The sequence below is a fragment of the Salmo trutta genome, chromosome 6 (assembly GCF_901001165.1).
Source record: "Salmo trutta chromosome 6, fSalTru1.1, whole genome shotgun sequence".
Classification (NCBI taxonomy): domain Eukaryota; kingdom Metazoa; phylum Chordata; class Actinopteri; order Salmoniformes; family Salmonidae; genus Salmo; species Salmo trutta.
In genome coordinates, this window is record NC_042962.1 from 19,646,234 (window position 1) to 19,673,552 (window position 27,319).

Below are 27,319 nucleotides of genomic sequence, written 5' to 3' on the forward strand. Positions count from 1 at the left end.
CCAAATCAAAAACTTCTCCGTTTAGCTCAAGGGCACATGCTATATGCTTTATTCGGGGGTCAGAGATGCATGCGGCTTTTTGCAATTAAACTGTCAAACTTATGACATCTGTAAATATCTCTCTCTCTTGCTCCCTCTCAAGCCTTCTTTTTTTTGTCTTTCGCCTATGCAATCCCGGGCCTGACCACTATTTGGGTAGCACAGGAAGTGAAACTGTAACACAGAGTTCACTTGTAATTGGTTACGGTCACGATAACCAAACAGGAAGGAATCTGCAACTGATTAGAATTCTTCCTCCTGCAATAATAGTCCCAAAATTAATTACGTTAGGGGCTCTATTCCCACTATTGGTTTTCCTGTTTTGAAGCTGTTTTATAGAGGACAAATCCCCAGACAACAAAGCCCAGTTTTCAATTACAAGGGAGTCATACTGGGCCGTGTTGAGCACGCAGACACACATCCATCTCCGTCCAGACAGGGAGAGACACTGCTCTCAGTCTCAGTCACACAGCAGACACAGACTGCTGAATAATCCTGCCGTGACTCACCAGCTAGCTGCCCTGCCTGCACGCCCCCATTTTTATTTGTCTGTGGCATGCTAGTTAAAGCATTGTAGTCTATGTTTATCTACTGGACAGTGGGCTGCTGTGTGTGTGTGTGTGTGTGTGTGTGTGTGTGTGTGTAAGTGTTTAAATATACTTGTTAGGACCAGAAGTCCCCACAAGAATAGTAAACAAACAAAAATGTGACCAACTGGGGATATTTTGTTAGTTCCCCCCAAAAATCTAATGCTATTTCTAGAGGGTTTAGGGTTAAGGTTAGAATTAATGTTAGGGTTAGAATTAGGTTTAGGGTTAGTTTTAGGGTTAGGAGCTAGCGTTATGTTTAGGTTTCGGGGTTAAGGTTAGGGAAAATAGGATTTTGAATGGGACTGAATTGTGTGTCCCCACAAGGTTAGTTTTACAAGACTGTGTGTGTGTGTGTGTGTGTGTGTGTGTGTGTGTGTGTGTGTGTGTGTGTGTGTGTGTGTGTGTGTGTGTGTGTGTGTGTGTGTGTGTGTGTGTGTGTGTGTGTGTGTGTGTGTGTGTGCGTGCGTGCGTGTGTGCGTGTGCGTGTCTGACTGACTTAAGGTAATGTATGCGTAAAGGTAATGAGAAAAAAGTTTAATGTTTGCAACTTGACAGAAGTCATTGCTTTAATATGTTAACTGTATAATTGTGGTGGAAGCACAGCTATTGAATAGGGGATAACATTTAATTTAACATTTCATTTGTGAGTGTGTTTAAACATAAATTAGAATGACAGCAGTACAAATGTTGAAATATTGCGTCGTACAGCACGTTTCAAATAAAAAAAGCCTTGAAGCTCAAAAACAGAGATTTCACATCATCTTCACAGAGCTGTGCATGTTCATGTTTTGATGTCCTATATTAAAATTTGTATGGTTACTTACATTACACCTACTTCCCTGGTCTTGGAACTAATCCGATTGATATGGAAATGGGAACTAGATTTATGACAGAGTTGAGAGAGAGAATTTCCAGGTTCTTCTGAAAATGTGCTGAAACCCCAATTTTGGGAATCCTTTGGTTTTGATGGTATTGGTTCTGGGATTATACAAACCCCTTTAAATTCCGACAATGAGTCCCTTTTTCAGTGAACAAAAGGTTCTACATGCTGGACACATTCTCCACAGTCCAGATGCTAATCAAGAACAAATTCAGAAAATATTCAGAAGATGTGAGACAACACAAACAAGAAAGCCTACAAAGAGAAAATAGTATTATTGTTACCATGTGGGGTTTTTTTGGGGGGGGGGGTTGATTTATTGAGTTGGTTTTGATAAGACCACTTTTAGCTCAAATCAAGAATAAGACAAATAGTTATACTGAAACTGCCCTGCAATATTTGACTTCACACAGAGAGAGCTAAGGTCAGTCTGCAGGGAATAGTTGATCAACTCTCCGTTTATGGTAATGACATCCAAGACATACACTAAATGAGTGCTAATAAGTATAAAAAGTTAGCAAAAATTACTTTTATTTTAGATAGTGCAGCCCGAAAACTATTTGGGCAAGTCAAAAAAGCATTAATTGACTGACAGGGTAATACAAAATGAGACATTGTTAATTCACAAAATAATTCCATATTGACTTTGTGTAAAAATATAAAAATGTATGAACATACTAATAAACAAATTAGTGAACAGTTCAGATGTAAACATTAACTGTGAATTAATACAGAAGTTAAATGATGATAAGGTTAGAGCGTTCTTATTGCTATTGTGCTGTTATTTACAGTATATTATGGTACATGTGTACTGTAATAAATAACGACACAAAATCTATAGTGTTGTACATAGTAAATGAGGGTTTGTAGTGACATTCAGACAGCATGCCTAACATCAGCATAATGTTATTTCATCATCTAAAACAAAACAAAATACTTTTTTTTAATCAATGTACAACACAGAACTAAATGTGTTTTCCGTATACTAAACAATATATTTGAAGCCCGTTTCAGAATGACATTAGATAGCTTTGCATCATATTCCTCTTCATAACGTTTATTAAAGAGGTATTACTGTGAGTGGCGATCAGAGTTTCCAGAGTAAGATACAACATACATTTAAGCAACATCAAAACAGATGAAATGAGCCACACAAGCTTCCTGCTCTTTACAAAGGCAAACCCTTATCTACCACAAATCGTCCATTTTATCTGAGACAGCATTTTAAATCATCACTTACCAATTCCTTACTTTACCTAAACAGCCATTTCAGCATGTGTTGTCTCTCATTGGAGTTGAAAATTGAGGAATGGCCTGGAAATTGGAAACATCTAGAATGTAGTCCTGGAGAAAGGAAATCAAAGTTAAATGAGATCATGCATGCCAAGAAAATGTTTCACCGAAGGGCAAAAAGGAAGGTGGAGATAACAGAGAGGAGAAACAACTTAATGTTGTGTTACTGGAATCTGTTATGAGTGTGTATATGTACGTGTGTGTGTAACCTGTAATAATAATAATAATAATAATAATTTCTGAAAAACAATTTCAATAATGACACTGCTTTGTCAATAGTTTTTTGCATTAAGCCAGACTGTGTTTGTTTGTGGAATTGTAGTGTGTGTATCTGAGGACAGGTGACGAAGGTCATTAAAGAAGTTAAATCGGTAATGAAGTGTCTTTGAAGTGGTGCACCGCAAACAATTCATCACAGGGCTCTGACTGTATTGAGTTCCAATGACGCAGATCTATCAAAACCAAGTTCACTTGAAAAGGTTGAACCGTACCCACCCAGCCATGGTATGATGATAGACAGGTAGAACGCTGTTCCAGTATGACAAACCAAACACAAAATCTAATGCCAAGGGAATCTCCTCTCTGGTTTTCATGGCTATTGTACATTCTAGGCTTTACAGTATGTATGAATACATTTTCAGCAGAGGCCAGAGATTTTGCTGACATTTCATCTTATATGAACAGTTCAATGGCTTCCTTCTAGCTAGACATTATGAGGTTCCAAAATGACAGACAGGGGTGTCTGGCTTGTGTTGATTCAGCTTAACCCCGCGTTTACCCGAGCAGGTATTCTCGCCGGCGTACGTCTATTTGAAAGTCAAAAGAGAGTGATCAAGAGAATCATGACAGGCCAAAGTTTCCAGGATATAGGTGAGGAGAGAGTACATGTGAAGAAATGCTGCAGCCGGCACACGTCAAGGCAGAAACATTCGCCCCCCGGGTCGAGAGAGAGAAGACAGGCAGCAGGGAAACCAGGTTTCTCACATATTCAGACCATGATCCCTTGTCCCCCACTGTACTCCATCAGATAGGACTTGAAGAGAGGGAAGAAATGGATCAGCAAAAGGTTATTCTGATACCTATCTCTTAATCTGAAACCAAAATATTTTAGACCCGAGATGTCGTTATTTTTGTTATAAATATAGCTGTTTAGGAGAAATGATTCATTTTTTAACATGTTTTCTTTTGTGTTACAGAGAATTGGCCATTTTAGATGATGTCATGGGAGCAGAATAGGTGTGCCATCTTCTCCAATTAATCATTTACAATTTCTTATCGCCATGAAACACTTCAGAAAGAATACCATTCCAGCAGCGATATTTCCTGCAAGCAAAAACTTGTTCAAAGACATTTTTCTTGGGTCTTTTTTCCTCCTCATCAACTCACTGTCCTGGCATCAATTCAATTTGCAATGACTTTTACTATGTCTTTTACTGGCTTTGTTGCAACCAAAATGTCCTGAGGCCAGTTGGGCAAATAATTATGTATAAAAAAATTATAAGCACGTTTAAAGTGAAACTGTGGTTTAATTAAGTTGTACTGTAGCTATGCGGGCATTAAAATCACAAAAGTTAAATGCAAGAGCTTACAGCGTAGATACATTTTGACTTGGTTGAGGGAAATTGATTTATGTTTGTGAAGATGCAGAGGATTTCCTCTCGTTTTTATTGTCTTTAGCTGGATAAAATGAGTATAGCACCAAGTCCCTATCAACTAACAATTCAAACATGGCACCCTAACTAACCAAGTCCCCTCCCCTCCCTCTACTTCTGTCAACTACAGCCTGTTACATCAGAGTTAATAATTAGACTGCCAAAAAAATACAGGAAATATAATTGAATGTGTGAAGTGTCATCGGAGTAACCAAAACAACTTATCATTGTAGCCTGTGTTTTACAGTCAATTTGAAGTGAATTGAGAAAAAAGGCCTTTGTCACTTTGACTAAATCACAGTATTCCTGTCCATGTGTAGGGTTGACATCCCATTTCCTGTATGAAGTCATTTCCCTTCCTGGGGAGAGTTTCTGCATGAGCAGGGGCGCTCGCCCAACAAAGTGATATAACATCATTTTGACTTAACTTTGAGTTTTCATTATTGCTATAATTTAAGCCGTTTTCACATAGTCCTCTTTAAAAGAACCGATCTCAGTCCTCTTTAAAGTGAACTCCGGGGTAAAAAAGGCAAAGGACTCTGTTCTCTTTGTGTTCACACTGACCTTGCCTTTGAATGAGGACTCAACTCTTGCCAGTTCACTTTACCTATTTTGTGGACCGAGTCATCTTTGCATTCACATTGCTATGTTTAGAAAGGAACCAAGATCTTTTCCCAACATGCACTCTGGGTTTTTACAAAAGTGCAGGACAAGCCATTCAAATCAGAATGTGTTATCGGACAGCTAGATATGCCTACTTATATTTTCAAGCTAATAAATTGCATTTAGTTAAAGTATGAGACATAATAATTGTAATCAGAAGATACTATTAACATGTACATTTGATTGGTAACAGAATAAATAGCAATAGAATGACTGCAGAATAAATCACGCTGTAATTGAACATTGTACACCCAAGGTAGGCTACTGTCCCTTTAAGAGCTAGAATAGATTTTGTTGTGATTTTCACCAAATATATTGTCTTCTCACACTATTCAAACCCCACAATCAATAAACAGCTTATGAAGCTCTCTTATATTGCAAACAAATAATCTGAACTAAAAACTCCACACATTTTGGAATTTCTGTGCGTCACTGACAATCGCTAATCAATATCTAAAAACGGCACACATTTTTTTCCTGCGAACCTGCACCTCATCATCATCTCTCTTTTGTGACACCAATGTCAGGGAATAATGATAAGCGCACCTGGGGAGCTTTGCGTTCACATTGTCCTAAACAAAATCAAGCGAACCGAACTCAGACCACCTCTCGAGATGGTCTCAGATCGGTTCGCTTTGGGGGCTCTTTTCAGGGGTCTGAGTTCCTTTGGAGTGTTCACACTGCACCAAGAAATGTCACAAACATTGGCTGAAAAGGAACCAAGTGTGACATCACATCCTAGATGTGAAGAGAAGCACAGCAACTGTATGACAATAGCGTCGACAGTTTTCACCAATATTTCAATAACAGTTTAATGATAGTGTAGTAATAATAATAATAACAATAATAATAATTCATTACATTTATAAAGTGCTTTTCATTATAGAATAATCTCAAAGTGCATAAAATTAGTAATAGTAGGCTTATTGTTGTCTGTAGTTGTTGGCAGCAGCATTAGTAGTAGTTCTTGTTATGGGAACTGCAGTAATGACAAATGTGTTGCAAGTAGTTTAAACTGAATCTAAACTGCATTATACATTGTTTTGAATATACCTCCCTGATATGCTTATCCCTAATGTACTATGGAGTGAGGGAGTAGAATTGCTTCCCTCTGAAACTCCACCACTCTGTGGAGAAAGGGGTTTAAAATACTGTCAGAGAAATGCAACATTTATGAATCCCCCTTACATCCCAGCTTGATTTATGTGAAATAATAATACACTATTTAATGCTTAAACATGGCTAGGAGCAATCTTTGCCTATCAAGATGGAGTAATGGCCCTGGAAGACAAATCACCTCCTGGACTTGTGATGCTTGTTTAAAGGTGCTCAGCAGATATATTAAACTATATGTAATTGTACACTAACTCTGGGCTGTAGGCACGACGTGGCGAGCACAGGAGGCAGCCAGCCTGATGCAGATGGAGTACGGTAATCAATTTGGCTCAAGCATCAGACGGGGAGAGAGAGAGAGAGAGAGCGAGAGAGAGAGAGAGGGCTCTCGGATGTCTCACGCTGTTGTCTTGTTTGGGATCTAGCCATCCATCCCTCCAATACTTGTTCTGTCTCAGAGATGAGACAATGAATAAAACTTTAGATAATACATAGCGGTGGAGAGATTTTTCAGGATTGCAAATTAAATAGAAGTCCTTTTAATAGAGAATGTGATATTATGGCAAACTATATTTCCTTAACATTGCTCTTTATTACTACACCTTGGGTTAATTAAAACCGCTCTTGAGAAATCAGTTGTACTTGGATAGGTTACAGTAGCCTGCGTTTTGCAGAATGGGCTTTTTCTCACAGCGTTAATCAGCCTTTCCCAGGACCGGGTTCAGACAGGGCTGGTCACGCTGTGTTGAATTTATGGCTCTCTGATTGCCTTGTTTAATTAAACTTAACAGCAAACTTACACTCCATTTCAACTCATCCTGATCTGATTAATCATCATCCACCTTTTACCACCAAATCCAGGTAAAGATAAACAAACACCGTAATTACAATGGTAAATGAAGCTTCTATGATGCATTCCCTGTGTGGGCTGTGGGTGGTTCACAAGGGGTCTTACAAGAACTAAACGACAGGCGTTCCTGGATCCCTCCTTTCCATCCCTTATCAGTTCTTCTCTTAAACCTGCCCTTGCCAAGACAAACAAGGGCCCTGAAATTTGGTGCATCACGTGCAATTACAGCCACAGTGAGCCACAGGTGTTGAATTCTTCTGGCAAGCTATAAAACATTATATGCATGATTTGTGCACTCAGCCAGGTCTGTAATTTCATTCTCTTCTTTCATTTTCTCCTTCCTGACCACACAATCCATTTTGCTGGTTTATGGGGTGGGGAGAGGAGAAACGCACACAGAGGCTTTCATGATGATTACATGCTTCCCTGTGCAATCAGATGGGGGTCCTGGCACCTGGAATGGGATGCCAGCTAAAAAACTATGCCCATGTGCCCACATGTGCCAGTCCTTTTCCAACTATTAAGTTAGATCCACACTAAAACAAGCCTGACGTCACACACAAAGTTTTGCCTGTTGCCACGGACGCCCTCAGGGCAAACTAAATAAACTTTCTCCGCCACTTTAGCGGCGTTCCTAAATGTGCCAGGCTGAGTGATAATCCCTGGGACACAGTGTCGTTCATCACAGATGTGGGCCGCAGGTGGAGTGGGGCTATGGGAGGCATCAGGGGCCAATTTGGGTGTGAGTAATAACATCCCAATATATCATAAATATATCATACGATATATAGTAAGTTATTAAATATATTTTAAACATTTATTAGGGTTGGAATTCAGGTTAATTGCTCAAACTAAAATTGTAATAGTTAATTCCATAACTATCATAACACATATGAGAGAATAATGGAAAATGAAAAGCAAATGTAGGCTAAAATCAGAATACTGTGTGGAAGGCCTTTGCCAGAGAGCGTAAATGTTACATATCCCTAGGATTGTAAACATATCAGGCCTTGTATTATTCTATGTCCATGAGAGCACAATGTACAAAAATTGCACTAATCCCCATTTTGATTGACGTTTCATATCTCCGACAATATTCTAAATAATTAGAAAAATAAATCTTGTAAGGTAATAGCTTCTCAAATCCATTAAGTAGTTAAAGGTTATGTGAAAACAGTATTATTGCTCACAGCAAAACTCTTAATTAAATGACACTACATAATTTGTTTCCCAATCCCTTTACTTCATATGCACGGCTCAGGTTAAATGAATGCGCAATGAAACATGTATGTCATTTACCAACTTCGCTGAGAAGACAACAAACACATTGTTTTCTGTCTCTATGTATTAGAAAAAAATGCATATTTACAGATTGGATAAGCAGACACCATTCCTAACAAATTGCTTGTTTAATTACTTTTCTTTTCCTTCTCTTTTGGTCCAACTTGCAAAGAGGTATGCTTCCCCCTCCTGGCTGCACGGAAACAAGAAAACCAAAGCCTCTTTCCTTCCTGAGTTCCAGTATGTAGTAGTTTACTAGGTTCTCTTCCCTCATTGGTTCACATACACGTACACACTCTTCACATACACTGCTGCTACTCTGTTTATTATCTATCCTGATTGCCTAGTACCTACATGTACATATTACCTCAACTACCTCGTACCCCTGCACATTGATTCCGTACCGGTACTCCTTGTATATAGCCTAGTTATTGTTCTTTATAGTGTTACTATTTTCAATTTGTATTTGCTAATTTTCTTACTTTTTAACTCTGCATTGTTGGGTAAGGGCTCATAAGTAAGCGTTTCACGGTCTACACCTGTCGTATTCTGTGCGTGTGACAAATTAAATGTTATATTGTTAATACTGTATAACAACTGTGTATTCAATTGTATGTAGTGAGGTGAAGCCTATATGGTAAGGAATTCATGTTACCAACCTGTTGCCTAAGGGGCCTGGGAAGCAGTCCCAAGGTATTTCACATAAATCCAAAGAGACATGTTCAAATGGTTTAGCTCTTAGCAAGAAATAGAATCAGTTAATAGGCTACCTTACATCAGTTGTCAAATTCAGATAATTGATATGGATTGCCTGGACTTGCTTTGGTCATACTGCAGTCAAAAAGCAACATTTCACTGTTCACGGTAATGCTAAGGGACTAAATGAAAATGGACAAAATAAGTATTTTTACTTGAATACTTAGGAAGACAGTTGAGTTTGAAAGCCATTTTTAAATGGTGAATATCGGTCTTAGGTCTTACTCACAATACAATGCATTCCTTTTACCAAAACAGAACATATGAAGTACATTCTGAGCATCCGTAGCACCACCAATACGGCCACACTTTCCTTAGGTCACTCGCAGAGGGATGGTGAAAAAAAGGACAAATAAAAAATGTGAGACCAGCAAGCCTAGCAGATCAAAGAAAATAACACGAGAGAGGATATGAGTGCTTTGAGAAGTAATATAGCGGAGATACCATCTGTTTTCCGTAGCATGCAGGAGGCTTCAGACTAGCCCAGGAAAGAGACAACAGAGAAGGCACTTTAGCCTGGGATAAAAGCAAACACAAATGGGTTATTAAGAAACCCTCAATGTTATATAGGATTGGGTGATATTATGGCGTTCCGCAATCCTTTTCGAAAGGTCCATTCCCCCGTTGTTGGAAAAAGATAGGGTTTTTTATGACAAAATAAATGTAGGGATTATTTTTTATAAGACGAGCACCAGTGTAATTTTCCTTTGGTATTTCCAATTTTGAAGTTGGCACTTTGGGTTGAAGGGTGAGTGTGTGTGTGTGTGTGTGTGTGTGTGTGTGTGTGTGTGTGTGTGTGTGTGTGTGTGTGTGTGTGTGTGTGTGTTAGGCAAGTGGGTTAGGGGGAGAAACATATCTCTTTGGAAACATCAGTGGAGGGTACTGTGAAAGACAGCTCTCAGACTGTACTGTGTCCATCCCTTCTGCTAGGGTTAGAAATACATTTCTAAACACCATTTTTGAATACTGTAATACCACCCTCTCAATGGATATTTAAGTTTCAGTCATCTTTGCAAGGCCACATTTGATTGCTCAAACTTTGCATTACAACAGTTTAGTTCAAAACGATCCAACAGCAGAATGACTAAAACAACCTTGTTCAATTTGTTCAGTAGTCTTCACACAACCCGTCTCAGTTGAAAAGGCAATTAAGCTTGATGCTGTTTCTGCACTTTGTCTTTCAAATAAGAACATGCAAGAAGAACATGCATAGGTCCTGGATCCATGCGAGCCTCCAAAGGATTTAATGTCCTTTGTGATCCAAACTGCAAGGGGCTATATTTAATCCAGATTTGACTGGTTCAGAAGTAATTTCATTCCCTTCATCTCTCTTTCTGGCCTTTATTTATCACAGGTTCGTCCGGTGCGCTGGTACAAAGCCATTACACGACTATGTACATTTTTTAACAATCAATAAATAATTATTTTATTATTTAAAAGGGTCTTATGGGGAGGAAATGGGTTTTATTACATAAATCCATCATTTTTGATGAATGGGTACACTTGTAAAGTTTGATGGGAAAAGAAAGTGGTCAGCCCCATGCAGACTACTGTGCATTGCTGAATAGCTTTTTTTACAGCCAGGCTGTAAATATGACATGTGTGTCTCTTTGGGACTGTTCTTTGGAATGCAGCGTAACAGGTAGGGGACTCGTAAATTCAGAGACATTAATTAACCCCTTGCATTTAGCGTTTGGGCTCCTTCTAGGTATAGGAGGTGACCTGTGAGTAGTGGGGGGTAAGGGACGTGGCCGGACTGGCCAGCCAAGCAGCGTCCAAGTTCCCATTCAAAATGAGTTATTAAGAGAATTTTTTGAAAATTGTAGCCTGGCTATTTAGTGTCATATAGCCCCGGCCATGGCGGCTGGAGGCCTCCTAGGGACAAAAGGCAATACCATTACAATCAAATCTAAGATGGAAGAGGGATTGAGCTGTCCACTCTGAATTTTTATATTGTCAAAGAGCTGGGAGGAAATAATGCCATCCTAGAGTGAATTAACCTCCTGTGTGGACGGAAAAGCCATGTCATCTACTGGGAGAGGGAGAGAATTGGACAGCTCGGAGAGGGAGAGAATTGGACAGCTCGGAGAGGGAGGAGGGATGGAGGGAGGGCAGAGGGATACAGTAAGGGCTGGGGGGAGGGGATCAGAGGGAAGAGGGGATCATACCTTGAGCTGTTAAGGCCCTATGGAGAGTCAACATCAAACACAGGACAGGATCGGTCCTTCTCGGTCAGACAAGGGATATGTCAAACTTTTGCCTCTCTGGTTTTGCTTCATTGTCATTGAATCAAAAAATAACAGCACAAAGGGTGCATTTACTGAGCAATAGTGCCATATAAAATCAAACAATTCATGTTCTATCTGGGATTCTTGTCAATAATGTCCAGTGAGTTCATATTTCACAATTTGCTGAATTGCAGAAAACACAAAATAAGAAAGGATTCAATGAATAGGCATTTTACCTTCCAGCTCCTTGAAAAGTAGACTGTCTGGAAGGACTGGTTCTGCTGTTTACAAATGATTTGCAGACACAAGAAGACCGGTGTGTACATTAAGTAATCCTGTGTTTAAGAAGTTATAGAGCATCCAGCGCTGGACAAGGTAGGTAGGGTGTGGATATATCTATAACACCAAACTTCTCAATGCAAACTATAATGCACGATGTGATGAGAAATTACTTTTTCTGTTTTGCACTGACTGAGTAGGCTACAATACGAATGTAGCTAAGTGCATTTCACTTTTCAACTGACCTGGTGTTGTTCCCTCCACCAATGGGAAATGAGGTCATAGTTCGAGACGAGTCACACTCAGCGGAAGTTGTTGGCTGCTGCCAGGAGACAGCAGCAGCGGTTCGCACGTTAGCAAATGTGCTACAGGTCTTTTCGCATCAAAAATAATTAAAATGTCAATACAATAGCTTTAGAACATGGATCCGTCACGTCTGGAAACGTTATAATAATCCGAATCGATTGAAGAACAACGCAGCATACACATTTCAAACCCGGATGTTTTGTTCAGCTAGCATGCTAGCTTGTAGCAGCTAACCAGGTAGCTAGTTAGCATTTTCAGTAAAAAAAAACGTTATAGTTAACTTTGTAAAGAAGTTAGCAAAATGTAATTTTGAATTGCAAAAAAATAGCTCTGTTGCTAATAAAGTCGAATTCCGAATGTATGTCATATGTTGGTGTTTTGAAATGTTCAGTGGTCGTTTTAGGATTTTCCCCACGCTACAACTCACTGCAGTTGTTATTAGCTAGATAGGTAGATTGGCTATCTAAGTAGCTAACAATTAATCATTGTTGTATTCAATCAAATAATTAGCTAGTTTAGTAGTGCTGTATATCTCAAGGAGTAAAATCCCGAAACGCCCACGGAAATCAGATAATTGCGCTGTTGTCCTTGGTTGTTACAGGTAAAATAACCTAGCTTACTATCTAGCTATGCCAGTTTTGAATCGGCCAATGTGTGTCAGTGATTAGATACCTGATACAGACAATAACATGTTGGCTACTATGCATGCAAGTACACAGATCAATTTTCTTCCTCATCTTCCCACCCTTAGTATATAGCCTGTCACATCCTTTTGCAACAGAAAGCAAAGTATTGAAACTACCTAAGTACTGTATTTGATCCCCAGACACAATGAGTGCCAAATTCAGCCTGATGAACTACAACAACGCCCGGAAGCATCTGTCTATCTCCATCCCGTCGTCCAGCGAGGTCATGATGTCTCCGCACATTAAGTCTGTGGAGGAGCTGAGAGTGTTAGGCATCAACCTGAGCAGCTTCAACACAGCTACCCAGTTCTGCATCTGCACGGCGGGTGTCTTCCTCTTTTACCTCATCTATGGCTACCTACAAGTAAGCAGGGGTGTATTTAACCCTTGATCATGACTCAGTTCACACATAAGAATCATTGGATGAAGGTGTCTTTTGTTGTTGGGGGGGGGGGGGTTTAATACATCGCTTGCGGTTTTGGAAGCATAGGATCATGTCTTTCATATCAGCAAAAACAATTCAAAGGTTACATTGATACACACCCATATCTCCATGTTACAGTGCTTGTTTACGGAAAACAGGCGGTAGACAAGAGACCTGTGTGTAAGCGTAACTCGGGAAGTGAAGCGAAAGTGTAGTATGGATCTGTGCAAAACTGCTACAGTAAGTGTATATTTTTATTTGAAGGATTCTTTCTCACTGGTGCAAGATAAGGACCATATGTTTCGAAAGCCGTATTGCATGCGATGATTTTTGACTTTTCTAAATGTTAAAACACAGCGTGAGGATTGTAGTTCACTTGAGGCAGTCGTGGGCGAAGCTAATGGCTCAGCACTGTAGGGAGAAGGCAGAATGACGCCTAGAGTTTTCGAGAGCTAGGGTGTATTCACTAGAAACCAAACAGAAGCGAACAGGGAGGGGCCTGCCTGAATTTGTCCAATAGAAACCGTTGTGAAACGTTTTGCAACTGTTTTCAGCTGTTTACTTCAGTGTTCAGATATTAATGCATGGGGTAGCTGCTTTTAGCAACGCTAGTATTTACAAGCTAGTGTTGCTGAAATATAAAATTACATTTCTACTTACTGTGTCTGTCTGTAGGCTTGGTCCTTATGCGGGGGGAATTTGAGGGGAAAAAACAGCTAATGGAAGGTAGAATTTAACAGAACGTGGGTCTGTTGTAGACCCATGCAGTTCCTCAGTGAGGTTACCCACAACAACAAAAATACTATAGTGTATACTATGGTAGGAATACTGTATTATTCACTGTAGTGTTTTTGCAGACTTAACTGTAGTATTCACTGTAGTGTTTTTGTAGTGAATACTGTAGTGTTTTTGTAGTGAATACTGTAGTATTTACTGCAGTATACTGTAGTATTTACAGTTTACTATAGTATTTTGTAGTAAAAAAAAGAGTAGTATATACTATAGTAATTGCGGATTGTAGTATACTGTAGTATTTACAGTAGTGTTTTTGCAAACTGTAGTATGGTACACTGTACTATTTACTGTAGTGTTTTTGCAGACTGTAGTATACTGTATTATTTACTGTAGTGTTTTTGGGGATATTACTGTAGTATTTACTAATATGTTTTTGTTTTATTATCTTTGACATAGAAGTGGGGAGCTTTCTCCTTGAGGAAACCTACTGGAGAAATACTAAAACAGCAAACGAAAAGTTCAGAGCCTCTGCTCCTTTCAATACCCATAGTTAACACAATATATGGTCTATACTTGGCATTTAGGTTTTTCACTTACCGGTGACACAAGTTGGGACATGGGGGAGGGGAATGGACAGGGTATATGCAAATTAAATACTATAGTATTTACTCTAGTAAAAAATATATATATTTTTGCGGACTGTAGTGTATTTTCTGACATTTCTGTAGTATTTACTAGTATTTTTTTGTGGACAATACTGTAGTATTTACTGTGTTGCACGGTATACCAAAACTTTTTCGAGACAAAACGGTTTGGTACTAGAATTTTGTTAAGTTCGGTACTTCTGTCTAATGTGCCTCACCTGACTCAGTGGACCAAGTATGTATATCGGTGCGGCCCTGTTATAGTGCAAAGAGCCTGCTCGACATGCTCATTCATTGCTAGAGCTGTCTGGGCTGCATTGTTAGCTCCCCACTCATGCTGCACAGCAGTTAACACACTTGAATAATGCAACACGGCATGTAGAAATGTTGAAACTGTTCGCAAAACAATGTCCATACAGGCTAAAATAATTTTACAATGCAAGACGATACGGTAGCTTCCAGCGTTAATTGTAGTCTAACTTTCCTTGCTAGCTTAAAGCTGAAGCAACTTCAATTCACTACCCTAGTACTTTGTTTGTGATACCATAGTGCAAAATATGCTGATTTCAAAGCTGATTGATATTTTTTTTTTATTAATTCACCAAAAACTCATTAACTTCTTTGTCTCCCTCGCATCCCGTCTGGTTTACACTAGATTCCATAGCCACAAAGTCAGATTCTACAGCTACATTCTGCCCAGCAAATTACTACTTTCTTAAAGAGACAGCACACACTTTTCTAAAAGAAGAGATTGCTTCTTCTTTGAAAATGCTGTACAATATGTTCTCTTAGTAGTTGCCAATAAATAAGTCCTAAATGGATTGTTTGTCATCTGTAGCGCCACACTCCTATTAAATACTATTCACCTGTGTTGTGAATAGACCAAGGCTACATCTCGATTTACCCAGTTTATCAATAGAGATTTACCTATTAAATAAATGATTACCATTATTTTGTTTTGTAGTTAGATTGGTAAAAACACTTTCAAATTGATTCTATGACTGTATAATTGATTAATTAATGCATACGTGGCTGTCTCCAAAAAATGGACATAAAATGTTTCAAATGTAATGATATTAAACTCCAAAGATGCCCAACGATTGGACAGTTGAAGCTGAGTTTATCTGTCTGGATGAAGTAGCATTCTGTGACTTTGGCTAATAAGTCTTATTTTTGTTGTTGTGGTATCGTTTTGGAATCGAGTACAGTGATGGTATTGAGCATTATGATAAGTGTTGCACGGTATACCAGTACCACGGTAATATCAGGGGTACCAAAATGCCATGATACTTATGATACCAACATTTTAGAATACCGTAGTACCATTTCATATGATACTACCAACTTTTTCAGCCCTACCGATCCAAAGAACCTGCTGACGCCTGTTACAAAATGTTTATAAAGTCAGTTGAGTTGAAGCAACAGCCACTAACTAGTCTCTTGTATGAGCAGGTCCAACAATATCCACTTTACTTTCATGGCATATCACTGTGAGGCAGCTGTAAACAGCCAGCTGCATCCTCTACCAGCCCTCACCTGCTTCTCTCCGTCCGCTCTTCACTCGCATCTATTCCACCTTCAGACCCTGTTGTTAGATTTGTACATTTGTTACATTAGAGCAGAGCTCAAAGCTGGCACTGTTGATACATTGTGTCATTTCATCGCCTGTTATAACCAAGAGCACAGATCAGTCTGAGTAGGCTTTGCAAGTTCAATGTCATGCATCCTCTGAGTGTCAGAGAGGGAAAATGGAGCAGCGCTTGGCGACAAGGCATGCTTGCAGCTTTACGGCAGAGAAGACCTCTTGTCTCTAAACGGTTAAAAAAAGACCCATATTACCGGAGATGCCTTCATGCGCATTTTATATAATTTCACAAACCATTAAACTAATCCCGGGTCGCTAATTATTGGTTTAATAACAAGCAACGCTGTTCAGTCATGTTACCTAGCTAGCTAACAACCTGCTAACTTGACAGTAGGTTTAGGCAAATTTGATTGGCCCAGGAAGAAAGGAACAGGGTCTGCTACTCATGAGAGGGAGAGTGTCTGGGTTAACTGAAGAGTTACTGATACAATGACATGCAGATCATTATGCATGTATATCACAGGAGGATGGTGGCACCTTAATTGGGGAGGACGGGCTCGTGGTAAGGGCTGGAGCGGAATGAGTGGAATGGAATCGAATACATGGTTTCTATGTGTTTGATGCCATTCCGTTTGCACCGTTCCAGCCATTATTATGAGTCGTCCTCCCTTCAGCAGCCTCCACTGATATACTCCTTCCTCCCATTCCTCAAGCCAAATCATAGGTAGGCCTATGCAAGTATAAGCAAATCAGCCATTCTATGCAGTGTTCTATTATACATTGTGAAGTTAAATTCAATGTGTTGTTTTGAGTAGAAGTGTGAATTTCAGTGACAGGTTTTTGGGGGACGGGGAGAACATGATGCTAGGCCACAAATGTTTTGCCACATGGTGTTGCTATGGTACTCACTATCGTGATACTTGGCCTGGTATCGTTTGTAAAATGTTGGTATCGTGACCAGCCTAATTGTGATACTAAACCTGGTATCGGTATAAAGTCTAAATTCTGGTATCGTGACAACACTACATTATACTACAGTTTACTACAGAATTCTATAGTAATTACTGTAGTATTCTATAGTAAACTGTAGTATTTTAAGTTATGTCACGCGCACAAGTACAGTGAAATGCCGTTCTCCAAACCCAACAATGCAGTAATGAATATGTTTTTTTATTTGGGCAGTTTCTCTCTGCTTACATCATGTCAAAATATAAGTCCCCCACAAGTTCTTGCTTTTTTGTGCAGGTATTGCACACATGCAGGGCTTTTATTTTGATAGGAGGTAAGCAGATAGGAAGTGGGTCTACAACAGAACCACATTTGGAAAGTATTTTTTTTATTATGTTCTATTAGATGTTTTTTCTGAATTTCCCCCTTCAAAAGGACCAACCCTACGGACAATCGGCAGAGTAAGTATTTAACTTCCGGTGACTATTCCGTTTTTCTGTAAGCTAATTCCTAGCTAAAAGCAGCTAGGCATGGGGCTGCTGTAATGGTCGTTGCTGATGTGGGTGTAGTCGGATAGTATTTTTGAGTTTATGGCAAGACTACTGTATATGACAGCTTTACACGCTCTTCACAATCTGGCCTTAATTAATGGCTAAATGTACTCTTAATATCTACCGTGTACAGGCAGAAGAGGATGGGCCACTCCTCTGAGCCAGGTTCTGCTCTAGATTTCTACCTTTTAGGGAGTTTTTCCTGGCCACTGTGCTTTCGCTTCTGTTCTGCTTGCTCTTTGTGGTCTAGGCCTGGTTCCTGTAAAGCAATTTGTGACATCACAGATGTAAACAGTAGTTGTAAAAGGGATTTATAAAAATACATTTGGTTGATTGACTGACTGATTCACCATACAATTGGTTGTTGACACATGCTAAGCAGGGACATTTTATCAGCAAGCCTCTCTGAGGATACTGTGGAAAGCTACAGGAAAAGTAGTGATTTACCTCACCACAGGCTTGAAAAGACACTTATCAGACTTTATCTGCTGTTTTCAGGAGCTCATATTTTCCGTGGAGGGTTTCAAGCCCTTCGGATGGTACCTCACCCTGGTACAGTTTGGGTTCTACTCCCTGTTTGGACTGGTGGAATTGCAGCTCACACAGGACAAACGGAGAAGGTAAACAAGGGAATGGAGTTCAATTAGGCCTCTGCGCTTCAGCAAACAAAGAAAAGTAGGCGTGGTGTTCACCAACAAAGACGGGGATCCAGTAGGGCTTTCCTTGAGAACGTCAATAGACTGACTATTTCATGGTTAGTGGCGTTCAGCACTAATAAATAGATTGAGATTGACTAAATCATAGAATGATCAGTCTCTATCCCGTTAACTATTAATAGTATGTTAATTGCTACAGTATGTGCCTTGTCACTTCAAACAATATAACCTGTGATCTACCTCAAGACCTATTGATATCAACAACGCTTCATCTTGGGGTGGATTCATTCCGCCAAATCTGTTGCAAAACCTTTCTTAAAGGGAAGCAAACGGGGAGGGACCTACCTACATTTATCCAATAGAAACTCTCGTTTTGCTCTGTTTGGTTCTTAAACGGTAAACGGTTTCTGTAATGAATACACCTCTGTATTGAGGGTTTTTTCTGGATCATAAGGGGCTTAGGTGGTGGGCATGCCAATGGGCATGGTCGGTGCAGGTGAATTATAGAGAACATTTTAGAGGCCCCCATCTTGCAGGGTTCATACGGTCATGAAAATCCAGGAAAAGTTTGGGGAAATGATCAAATCCGAAAAGTCATGGAGATTAATTTCATAGTTTCTGTTTATGTAATTTATTTAGGGACAGTTGTAAAATGTTTGATCAATGAAATAAAAACCAACATCAGCCAGGATTGGAATGACAGTAGCACATGGGCGTTTGCGTGTCGGACCTGCATAGAGCCAGACGAATATGATAGAGAACACGTTAACTAGGTAGCCAATTCAAAATAAATCTTGTACCCTTTAGTTATGTTTAGCTATTATTAGCATGTATTAATGTTTTCTGCATGTCTCAAAAAACCTGTGAATACGGCCATACAAAGTTCATATTATTAATTTAAACAAATATTTTTGAAAAAAAAAAATGATTCACTTCGCCATTGTATTAATTGGGATTCGGTTCAATCGGGGTGAATCGAATCATGTCAATCAAAATAATAATTTGTGAATCGTGAACATTAATTTTAGGAAAAAAGATTAGATTTAGCCTTAATTTTTTTAGATTTAGCCTTAAACTTATTTTGTAAATACTTGATTTGGGCATCCAATGTATAGGACATTGCAACTTAATACATGCTAGTCAGCCTACAAAGTAAATACTTCTAAGATAAATAAATATGACTAAACTAGAAAAGGTACATTTCCTGAAAATGTGTGGGTTTGCTTCAGCTGAATAAAAAGATTTGTAGCCTACCATAGCCATTGGATCTTTGATATATTGAATAAGCAAATTATTTCACAAGGCATAAAATGTATTTGGTTGCAATGTTTTACTTCAAGGATGGTCAGTTGGGTGGTCAATCATCCTCCAGGAGAGCTAATGGATGTGCAGACTTTTATTGCAGTCCCCCTCTAAGTCAGCGTTTCAATTCATCCCAAAGGTGTTTGATGGGGTTGAGGTCAGGGTGCTTTTTTTGATGGGGTTGAGGTCAGAGTGCAGGCCAGTCAAGTTCTTACACCCCGATCTCAACAAACCATTTCTGTACGGACTTCGCTTTGTGCACGGGGGAATTGTCATGCTGAAACAGGAAAGGGCCTTCCCCAAACTGTTGCCACAAAGTTGGAAGCACAGAATGGTCTAAAATGTCATTGTATGCTGTAGCGTTAAGATTTCCCTTCACTGGAACTAAGGGGCCTATCCCGAATCATGAAAAACAACCCCAGACCATTATTCCTCCTCCACCAAACTTTACAGTTGGCACTATGCATTGGCGCAGGTAGCGTTCTCCTGGCATCTGCCAAACCAAGATTTGTCCTTCTGACTGCCAGATGGTGAAGCATGATTCATCACTCCAGATAACGCGTTTCCGCTGCTCCAGAGTCCAATGGCGGCGAGCTTTACACCACTCCAGCTGACGCTTGGCATTGCGCATGGTGATCTTAGGCTTGTGTGCTGCTGCTCGACCATGGAAACCCATTTCATGAAGCTCCCGACGAACAGTTATTGTGCTGATGTTGCTTCCAGAGGCAGTTTGGAACTCGGTAGTGAGTGTTGCAACCGAGGACAGATGATTTTTACACGCTACAGCACTTGGCGGTCCCGTTCTGTGAGCTTGTGTGGCTGACCACGTCGCGGCTGAGCCGTTGTGGCTCCTAGACGTTTCCACTTCACAATAACAGCAGTTGACTGGGGCAGCTCCAGCAGGGCATAAATTTCACTAACTGACTTGTTGGAAAGGTGGCATCTTACGACGGTGTCACGTTGATAGTTACTGAGCTCTTCAGTAAGGCCATTCTACTGCCAGTATTTGTCTGGAGATTGCATTTCCTGTCAGCAACGGGTGTGGCTGAAATTGCCAAATCCACTCATTTTGAAGGGGTGTCCACATACTTTTCTATATATAGTGTATTCAGCCATGGAGCTGAGATAAATTTGTACCGTTTTAAAGCGAATTTCCTGCAATTCTATGCATTTTGCCACAGCTAATGCTGTGTTATTTTTGCTCAAACATAATAATTAAATGAATACTGCTTTATTAATTGTTTTTCAAAATATTATATTCTCCCTGACTGTCTAGCTTTTATTTTGGTGATTGTTAGTTCTCAAAGATGATCTTCTAAAAAAATATATTGCTCCTTTATCTTTTCTACATACTTTATATCTGGTTTAAGTTTACACTGAAGGCATTTGTTTGCATGCACTGTTTGGGAAAAAACACCCACCCAAGGATTTGAATGGCAGAAAAATCCCATGTATTGCTAGTTTTTGTATTTTGTTTTTGTTGTCATCCCACAAGGCTTGCTAATTGCTCTTTTTCTCTTTGCAGAATACCAGGGAAGACGTACATGATCATAGCATTTCTAACGGTGGGGACCATGGGCCTATCAAACACCTCACTGGGTTACTTGAATTATCCTACACAGGTCATCTTCAAGTGCTGCAAACTCATTCCTGTCATGATAGGAGGCATATTCATTCAAGGCAAGTGGCAAAAGGAAGTTGATCTTTGTTTGTATGAGAGCCCATATTCGCGAAGAGTGTAATTAGGAGTGCTGATCTAGGATCAGTTTAGCCTTTTAGATCATAATGATTGTAAACGAAGGAGACCTGGTCCTAGATCAGCAGTCCTAGTTTGAGACGCTTTATGAATATGGGCCCTGATCAAGACGTGAAAATGCTGCCTAATAATGTTTGTCCTTTTTCATGCGGGTAATAATGAACTAAACACATTACTTTTTTTTTTTTGGGGGGGGGGGGTTAAGCCTAACTGTCAATCATAAGAGAGGCTCTCTAGAAACCCCCTGTGAGTGTCTTACCTCACACCCTTACCTCCAAACAATGACCAACTTTTCAACTTTTATTTCGGAGTTCTGTCCATGCTTCGTTTTTTGGGTTGTTTGCAAGTGTTGAATTTCAGGGTGAGGAGGCCTAGTTCTCAGTACTCTGTCTTTCATCTCGGAGACATTGTCTTCATAAAGGTTCCACGTCTTAGCGATCAAACACTCGTTTTTTTCCTTCCTCCCCCCTCCCTGCATTGGCGATGTTGACCATGGGTCCCCCAGGGGGACTAGTTGGAAACGCTACTGCGTTCACTCAGGATGCCAGCGAGATCTGATGTGAACCCTTCAAAGGGGAACAGAGGGAGGAATGAAAGCAAGCCAGACCAACCTGCTGCGTCACCTTGTCACCCCCGAGGCATCTATCGGCCTGTTTGGGAAGACTCCTCAGTCTCCTCTTGTTTTTTTGTTGCATTTTACGTGTCCAACACCAACCAACCTCAACCCTCTTCTCTCTTCTCTCCTGTTTGGATTTAATTGAGTTGAAGAGTCCAGTAAAAAGTTGGAGAGAAAAAAAAATCTCTCGGTATGGGCCGTGTGCACCACCCGACCTGCAGCCAGTGTCACGCAGGCCTCTCAACTCGCTTGGATCTGAGGCAGAACGGCGACTCGTCTGCCAAGCGTCTTTCTCTCCTCTCTTCTCCGCCACTCATAAGTTCGTCTATCGAGCCAGCGTGTTTACATTTTCCACCTGACCCATAAGGAGGGGAGTAAATACACAAGCGCCATTTATCGCCACCTATTCTGTCATTTCCCTGTCTTGTTACAAAGGGAAATGCCCTCCTAATTACCAAAAGTTTAGTTTGTCTTTTGTTTCGAAGCTTTTCGTGATCGGATGTCAGTCATGACAGGTGTCGGGTCAATCCGAATCGCAAGAAGAAAGATCTGGACACTGAGATCCACTGACTGTATTTAACTTTCCATCCAAGTGGAACTTGTCAATCAAGTCTTCCTATTCTGGTAAATTGTTAGTCATCTGTTAAGGAGGAATTCCCTGACTTTGTAAGCCTAACTCCTCTGTTTTCTTCAGGGAAACGCTACAATCTGGCTGATGTATCTGCTGCTCTCTGTATGAGCCTGGGACTCATCTGGTTCACCCTAGCTGACAGTAAAGTCGCCCCCAACTTCAATGCAACCGGTAACATGTGAATCTGTTATCTATCTCGGTATTAGTAAAGGAGCCTGTTGTTACAACACTGTTTAACTATGGATCCAAATCCTTTCGCTGCGATTTTTGTATTTGATACACAGAGAACCTGCATCAAATTAATCAGGATACTGACATTCATGAGCCTGGGGCAAATTAAACCTAGTGGTTGTTACCTAGGCTGGGACTAAAGTATTTTTTTTTAAATGGAGTTTGAACTCCTAAAGAACTACATATTGTGCTTTATCTAAAGAGTTTGACCTTGTACCACATACATTATGTACAAACATATAGGTTTTCCCACACTCCAAAAGTACAGATGCTGTTTCAGCAATTCAGAAACCTCCATTGCTGTGCTGTTATTGTCCTTCCTTAGCAATATAGCGGTTAACCTGGTTGTGTCTGGTGTTTTAGGGGTCCTCCTCATCTCTCTGGCTCTGTGTGCTGATGCTGCCATTGGGAACGTGCAGGAGAAAGCCATGAAGCTCCATAACGGCTCCAACTCTGAGATGGTACTGAGGACCCGCCTTAAAACCAGCTTGTTATATTTATATTGTAAACCCAATTGTGTAAAGTGTCTTGAATCACCTCAGAAATGTGACTTATGTGTGTCATTTTGATTGTGTTAAAGGTTTTGTATTCCTATTCCATCGGTTTTGGGTACATATTGACAGGCCTGTTGGGTGCAGGTGGATTGGGACCAGCAGTGGCCTTTTGCTCTCAGGTTAGTAGAACCCTCTCTGTTATACACTGAGTGTACAAAACAGGAGCACTTTCCTAATATTGAGTTGCACCCCCTTTGGCCCTCAATTCGTCGGGGCATTGACTCTACAAGGTGTCGAAAGCGTTCCACAGGGATGCTGGCCCTTGTTGACTCCAATGCTTCCCACGGTTGTGTCAAGTTGGCTGGATGTCCTTTGGGTGGTGGACCATTCTTGATACACAAGGGAAACCGTTGAGTGTGAAAAAACCAGCAGCGTTGCAGTTCTTGACACAAACTAGTGCATCTGGCACCTACTACCATACTCTGTTCAAAAGCACTTACATATTTTGTCTTGTTCATTCAAAGTCTGAATGGCACAGATACACAATCCATGTCTCAAAGCTTAAAAATCCTTCTTTAACCTGTCTCTTCCACTTCATCTACACTGATTGAAGTGGATTTAACAAGTGACATCAATAAGGGATCATAGATTTCACCTGGATTCACCTGGTCAGTCTGTCATGGAAAGAGCAGGTGCTCCTAATGTTTGATACTCTCAGTGTATTTCATTACAATAGATCAGACATGGACCGTTCTGTAGTAGAAAAGATGGTGATGTGACAATCTGTTGAATCTTTTGTTTTCTTTCAGCATCCTGTGACAACATACGGTTATGCATTCTTCTTCTCTCTCACGGGGTACTTTGGCATTTCATTTGTGCTGGCCTTGATCAAACTCTTTGGAGCCTTGGTCGCAGTCACAGGTGAGAAGACCATTGTGGTCTGGGCAGATGCTTTGCTTGTAGAACCACACAAAGTCATATTTTATGTCGAAGTGTTCAATTGAACTGTCCATATAGTTTCCTATGACTAAAAAGTCTATTTTACTTTCAAAAACATTTAATTCAGAAATTTCTCCACCAATGGAAGCTTAAGTAAAAGAAGTTCTGAGAAACCATATGACTCCACAGAAAGATTTCTACAATCTGAGTATGGATAACCTTACTAACACTCTAAAATCTAAAGCACAAACTTTTAACATTTTACAGATTACTGAAATAATGCCAGATCAGAGCGATCCTAATCTTATTTAGAAATTCTGGAAACCTCCAGATTCATTTTGAGATTAACTGCAAAACAAATGTCAAAGTAATCTCATCAACAAAGTTAAGAAAAATCTCTTTACTAGATATCCATTAGATGTGACAGGCTTAGATTCAAGGTTGTGTGCTGTTATGTTTCTCACTTTTCTGTCTTCTGTTCATTTCAGTAACGACTGGACGTAAGGCGATGACGATTGTACTATCCTTTATGTTTTTCTCCAAGCCTTTTACTTTTCAGTGAGTCATATTATCTTCAATCTCTCATAGTTTACGGTTGCTCAATTTAGCCGACATACTTTCAAGGCACTGAAAACATTGTAACACGCCTCTCCGTTCCATTTCCTCTCAGGTACCTATGGGGTGGACTTTTAGTGCTGTTCGGCATCTTCCTGAATGTTTACAGCAAAAACAAAGACAAAATGAAGCTGCCATCTTTGGCGGACCTCAGGAATATGTTTTTGACCGGGAAGAAGGTCAGACTCCTATCACAGAACGTGTAGTTAAAGGGACCTGTGGTGGGCAGGACAAACAAACATTTTTCTAACGTTCCTATCTAACATGGACCTAATAACAGTGGGCTCCTAAGACATTCCTTGGCCACAGAGCTCCACAGAAACATTCCCAGGAGGAGAAAGTGGATACGGAGCACCTGCGAGACTCTGAAAGGGAAGCTGGCTCCTTAGCTAACCCAAATAGCACAGTTCTGCACTGTAAGTGACTCTATGACTTTAGCCTGAGAAAGACGAAGGGGGACGAGACGGTTGAAAGAGAATATATTGACATTTATTGAACTGATCATGTCCGAAATTGAATGTGCACCAAAAAAATATATATCTTAAATGGCATATTTTCACCCGCATGTGCCAGAAGACAAAAACTGATGTTTTACTCAATCACTGTCTGAGAAATGTGTCTTCTCATGTTTTTTTTGTAATTTATATCCGATTGTACAAAAGACCTCTCAACAACACAGTGACATCTTGAAGTGTGGGGCGGGCTATGCTCGGAAGTATATCAACGTGTCAACTGCCATATTTGCGAACCGTTTGTTTTGGTGAAATGGTAGCTCTTTTTACATTAAACAAACTGGGAAGTTTATCCAAAAGATTTTTTTTCATGTGTTTTTATATGTTACAGTGTAAGTAGCTAGCTTGCCAGAGCCGTCTCTTATCCATTGGCTACAGAGGGGGGAGTTGAACGGCTGCCAAGGAGCTTCTCAGATGTTTACCCATCAGATGGCCCCGGGCTTGTTTGATTAGTAATCCTAGAATAAGATAGCACTAGAAAGAAAACAAACATTGTTCACAGGGCTTGGCTTTAGACATCATTTGGATGAGCGGAACGTCACGTGTGTGTCAAGGTGACATTAGCTAGATTGGGTCCCATCTATGAAATGGTGATGCTGCAACCAACACCTGGGTTTTTATTGGGGTGGATAGTGATTACTTCATTTTATTACTCTTTTTTACTCTGATTTTGGGGGTTGATAATCCCATGCTACCTTTAGCAAATCATCCGTTGATATTTTAGATCCAATTGTTTTAGGTGTCAAAAATACATCCTGGCTTCTTCGGTAACTGCTATCCCCAAAGAAAAAAAGAGGGAAATCTGTGTTTAACCTATAGTCTTGGGATACATATGGTTTCCATAGAAGAAGACAATGCGGCTGTGCACAGGTTGTCATCTCCCAGGAGGTCTAGAACTGTCTAGCCCCATTCACTTAAGCTGGTACAGTGATGTCTGTTTTCCACAAAAGACCCTTTGATGTGCCACCACTACTGCCTTGTGAACAAACAGCTCCACTCAGGTAAAGAAAAGCAGGAAGATCAAGACAGTCACTGGGTCCTCCCTAAAAAATAGACCTAGCCCTCAAAGGTAGCAGGCTTACCAAGACCCTTATAACTATCTGGTTTCCCTCATATCTCTGTTTTTAATATTTCAGTATGCTGTAACTGGATATGGTATTAAAGGTGCCGATACATATCCGTAGTAATCAGCTAATTAAAATAGTTTCAGGAGAAACATTAGTCATTTTAGTTTGTAAATCATTTAAAGCAACAACATTGCATATTTACCATCAAAGAGTTGGCTCTATTTTATTTGTAATTCATTTGAAAATCAAGGGGCATGTTTCATTAGAATGAATCTTACAGATTCCACCTAACCATCTACTGTAGCATGCTTCAGTGATGTGGCTGGCTTATTGGCTGACATTTTAGGATCTCCATCAATCAGCAGGCTCGGCATAGAGTAGATGAGTGGGGAAAATGTTTTCAAAGTCTTTAGGTTTGTCCTTCATGATGTGCCTTGCTGGCACTCGTCCTCTGTAGCTTGGTGGGAAATTATAATATTTGCCAGCTCTGTAGGGGGCGGGATCGTGCTCTGTTAGTGGTCTAATGGAAGTGGAGATATTACAAGCTGACATCTAGGCAGGAAAGCAACACAGGGCAATTAGTAATTCGGTATTTCATAAAAGCTGGCAGCTTCTCAGCGTTGACAAAGTGACAGACCCTCCTCAAGGGTCTAGTGGCTCCAAGCTACAACGGAACACTCACAGTACTGCTCATTTCGGTTCATCTCAGAGCGGCATGTCTTGCACAAATGTCTGCTACCCTCTTATTTCCTGCAAAATACAAACCGATTGAAGAGATATGTTGCAGATTCTTTAGAACATGATGCACATTTTTTACTTTTTTTTTAACGACACCAGAATAACTGTTTTTTAATGTATCCTTGCCACAATATTTGATATATTTGATGTGATGCTCCTGTGACTTCACACAATGTAACAACCCTGAATACCATTCACTGTAGGTTGAGTGGTTGGTGTTATGGTGTTACGCCTTAGACCTCTGTTATAAACCGTTGGG

At 40.2% G+C, this 27,319-nt stretch overlaps 1 protein-coding gene and 1 long non-coding RNA gene across 3 annotated transcripts; one reads left to right on the forward strand and one right to left on the reverse strand.

Moving 5' to 3' along the window:
- Positions 1-2,018: 2,018 nt before the first annotated feature.
- Positions 2,019-11,919, reverse strand: LOC115195595 (uncharacterized). The gene is made up of 2 exons (XR_003878716.1): positions 11,582-11,919; positions 2,019-2,853 (listed from the first exon to the last, which is right to left on the reverse strand). It is a non-coding gene; the product is annotated as an uncharacterized LOC115195595 (long non-coding RNA).
- On the forward strand, positions 11,900-25,556 carry slc35b3 (solute carrier family 35 member B3). 2 transcript variants are annotated; one of them, XM_029755624.1, is made up of 10 exons: positions 11,900-12,167; positions 12,757-12,980; positions 18,002-18,123; positions 20,987-21,141; positions 22,528-22,635; positions 23,059-23,156; positions 23,276-23,368; positions 23,999-24,110; positions 24,617-24,686; positions 24,799-25,556. In XM_029755624.1, the coding sequence occupies exons 2-10, from the start codon at positions 12,762-12,764 to the stop codon at positions 24,947-24,949; spliced, it is 1,128 nt and encodes a 375-aa protein (XP_029611484.1). In that variant the 5' UTR covers positions 11,900-12,167; positions 12,757-12,761; the 3' UTR covers positions 24,950-25,556. The 2 variants fall into 2 exon arrangements, with proteins under 2 accessions (XP_029611484.1, XP_029611485.1); XM_029755625.1 differs by lacking the exon at positions 11,900-12,167 and adding an exon at positions 12,407-12,531.
- Positions 25,557-27,319: the final 1,763 nt, after the last annotated feature.

Bases quoted from the DNA above. Each gene is read 5' to 3' on its own strand.
- slc35b3 (XM_029755624.1), top strand. From the start codon at position 12,762: ATGAGTGCCAAATTCAGCCTGATGAACTACAACAACGCCCGGAAGCAT. The intron at 18,124-20,986 runs GTAAACAAGGGA...TTCTCTTTGCAG, and splicing joins ACACAGGACAAACGGAGAAG to AATACCAGGGAAGACGTACA. The intron at 22,636-23,058 runs GTAACATGTGAA...CTGGTGTTTTAG, and splicing joins CCCCAACTTCAATGCAACCG to GGGTCCTCCTCATCTCTCTG.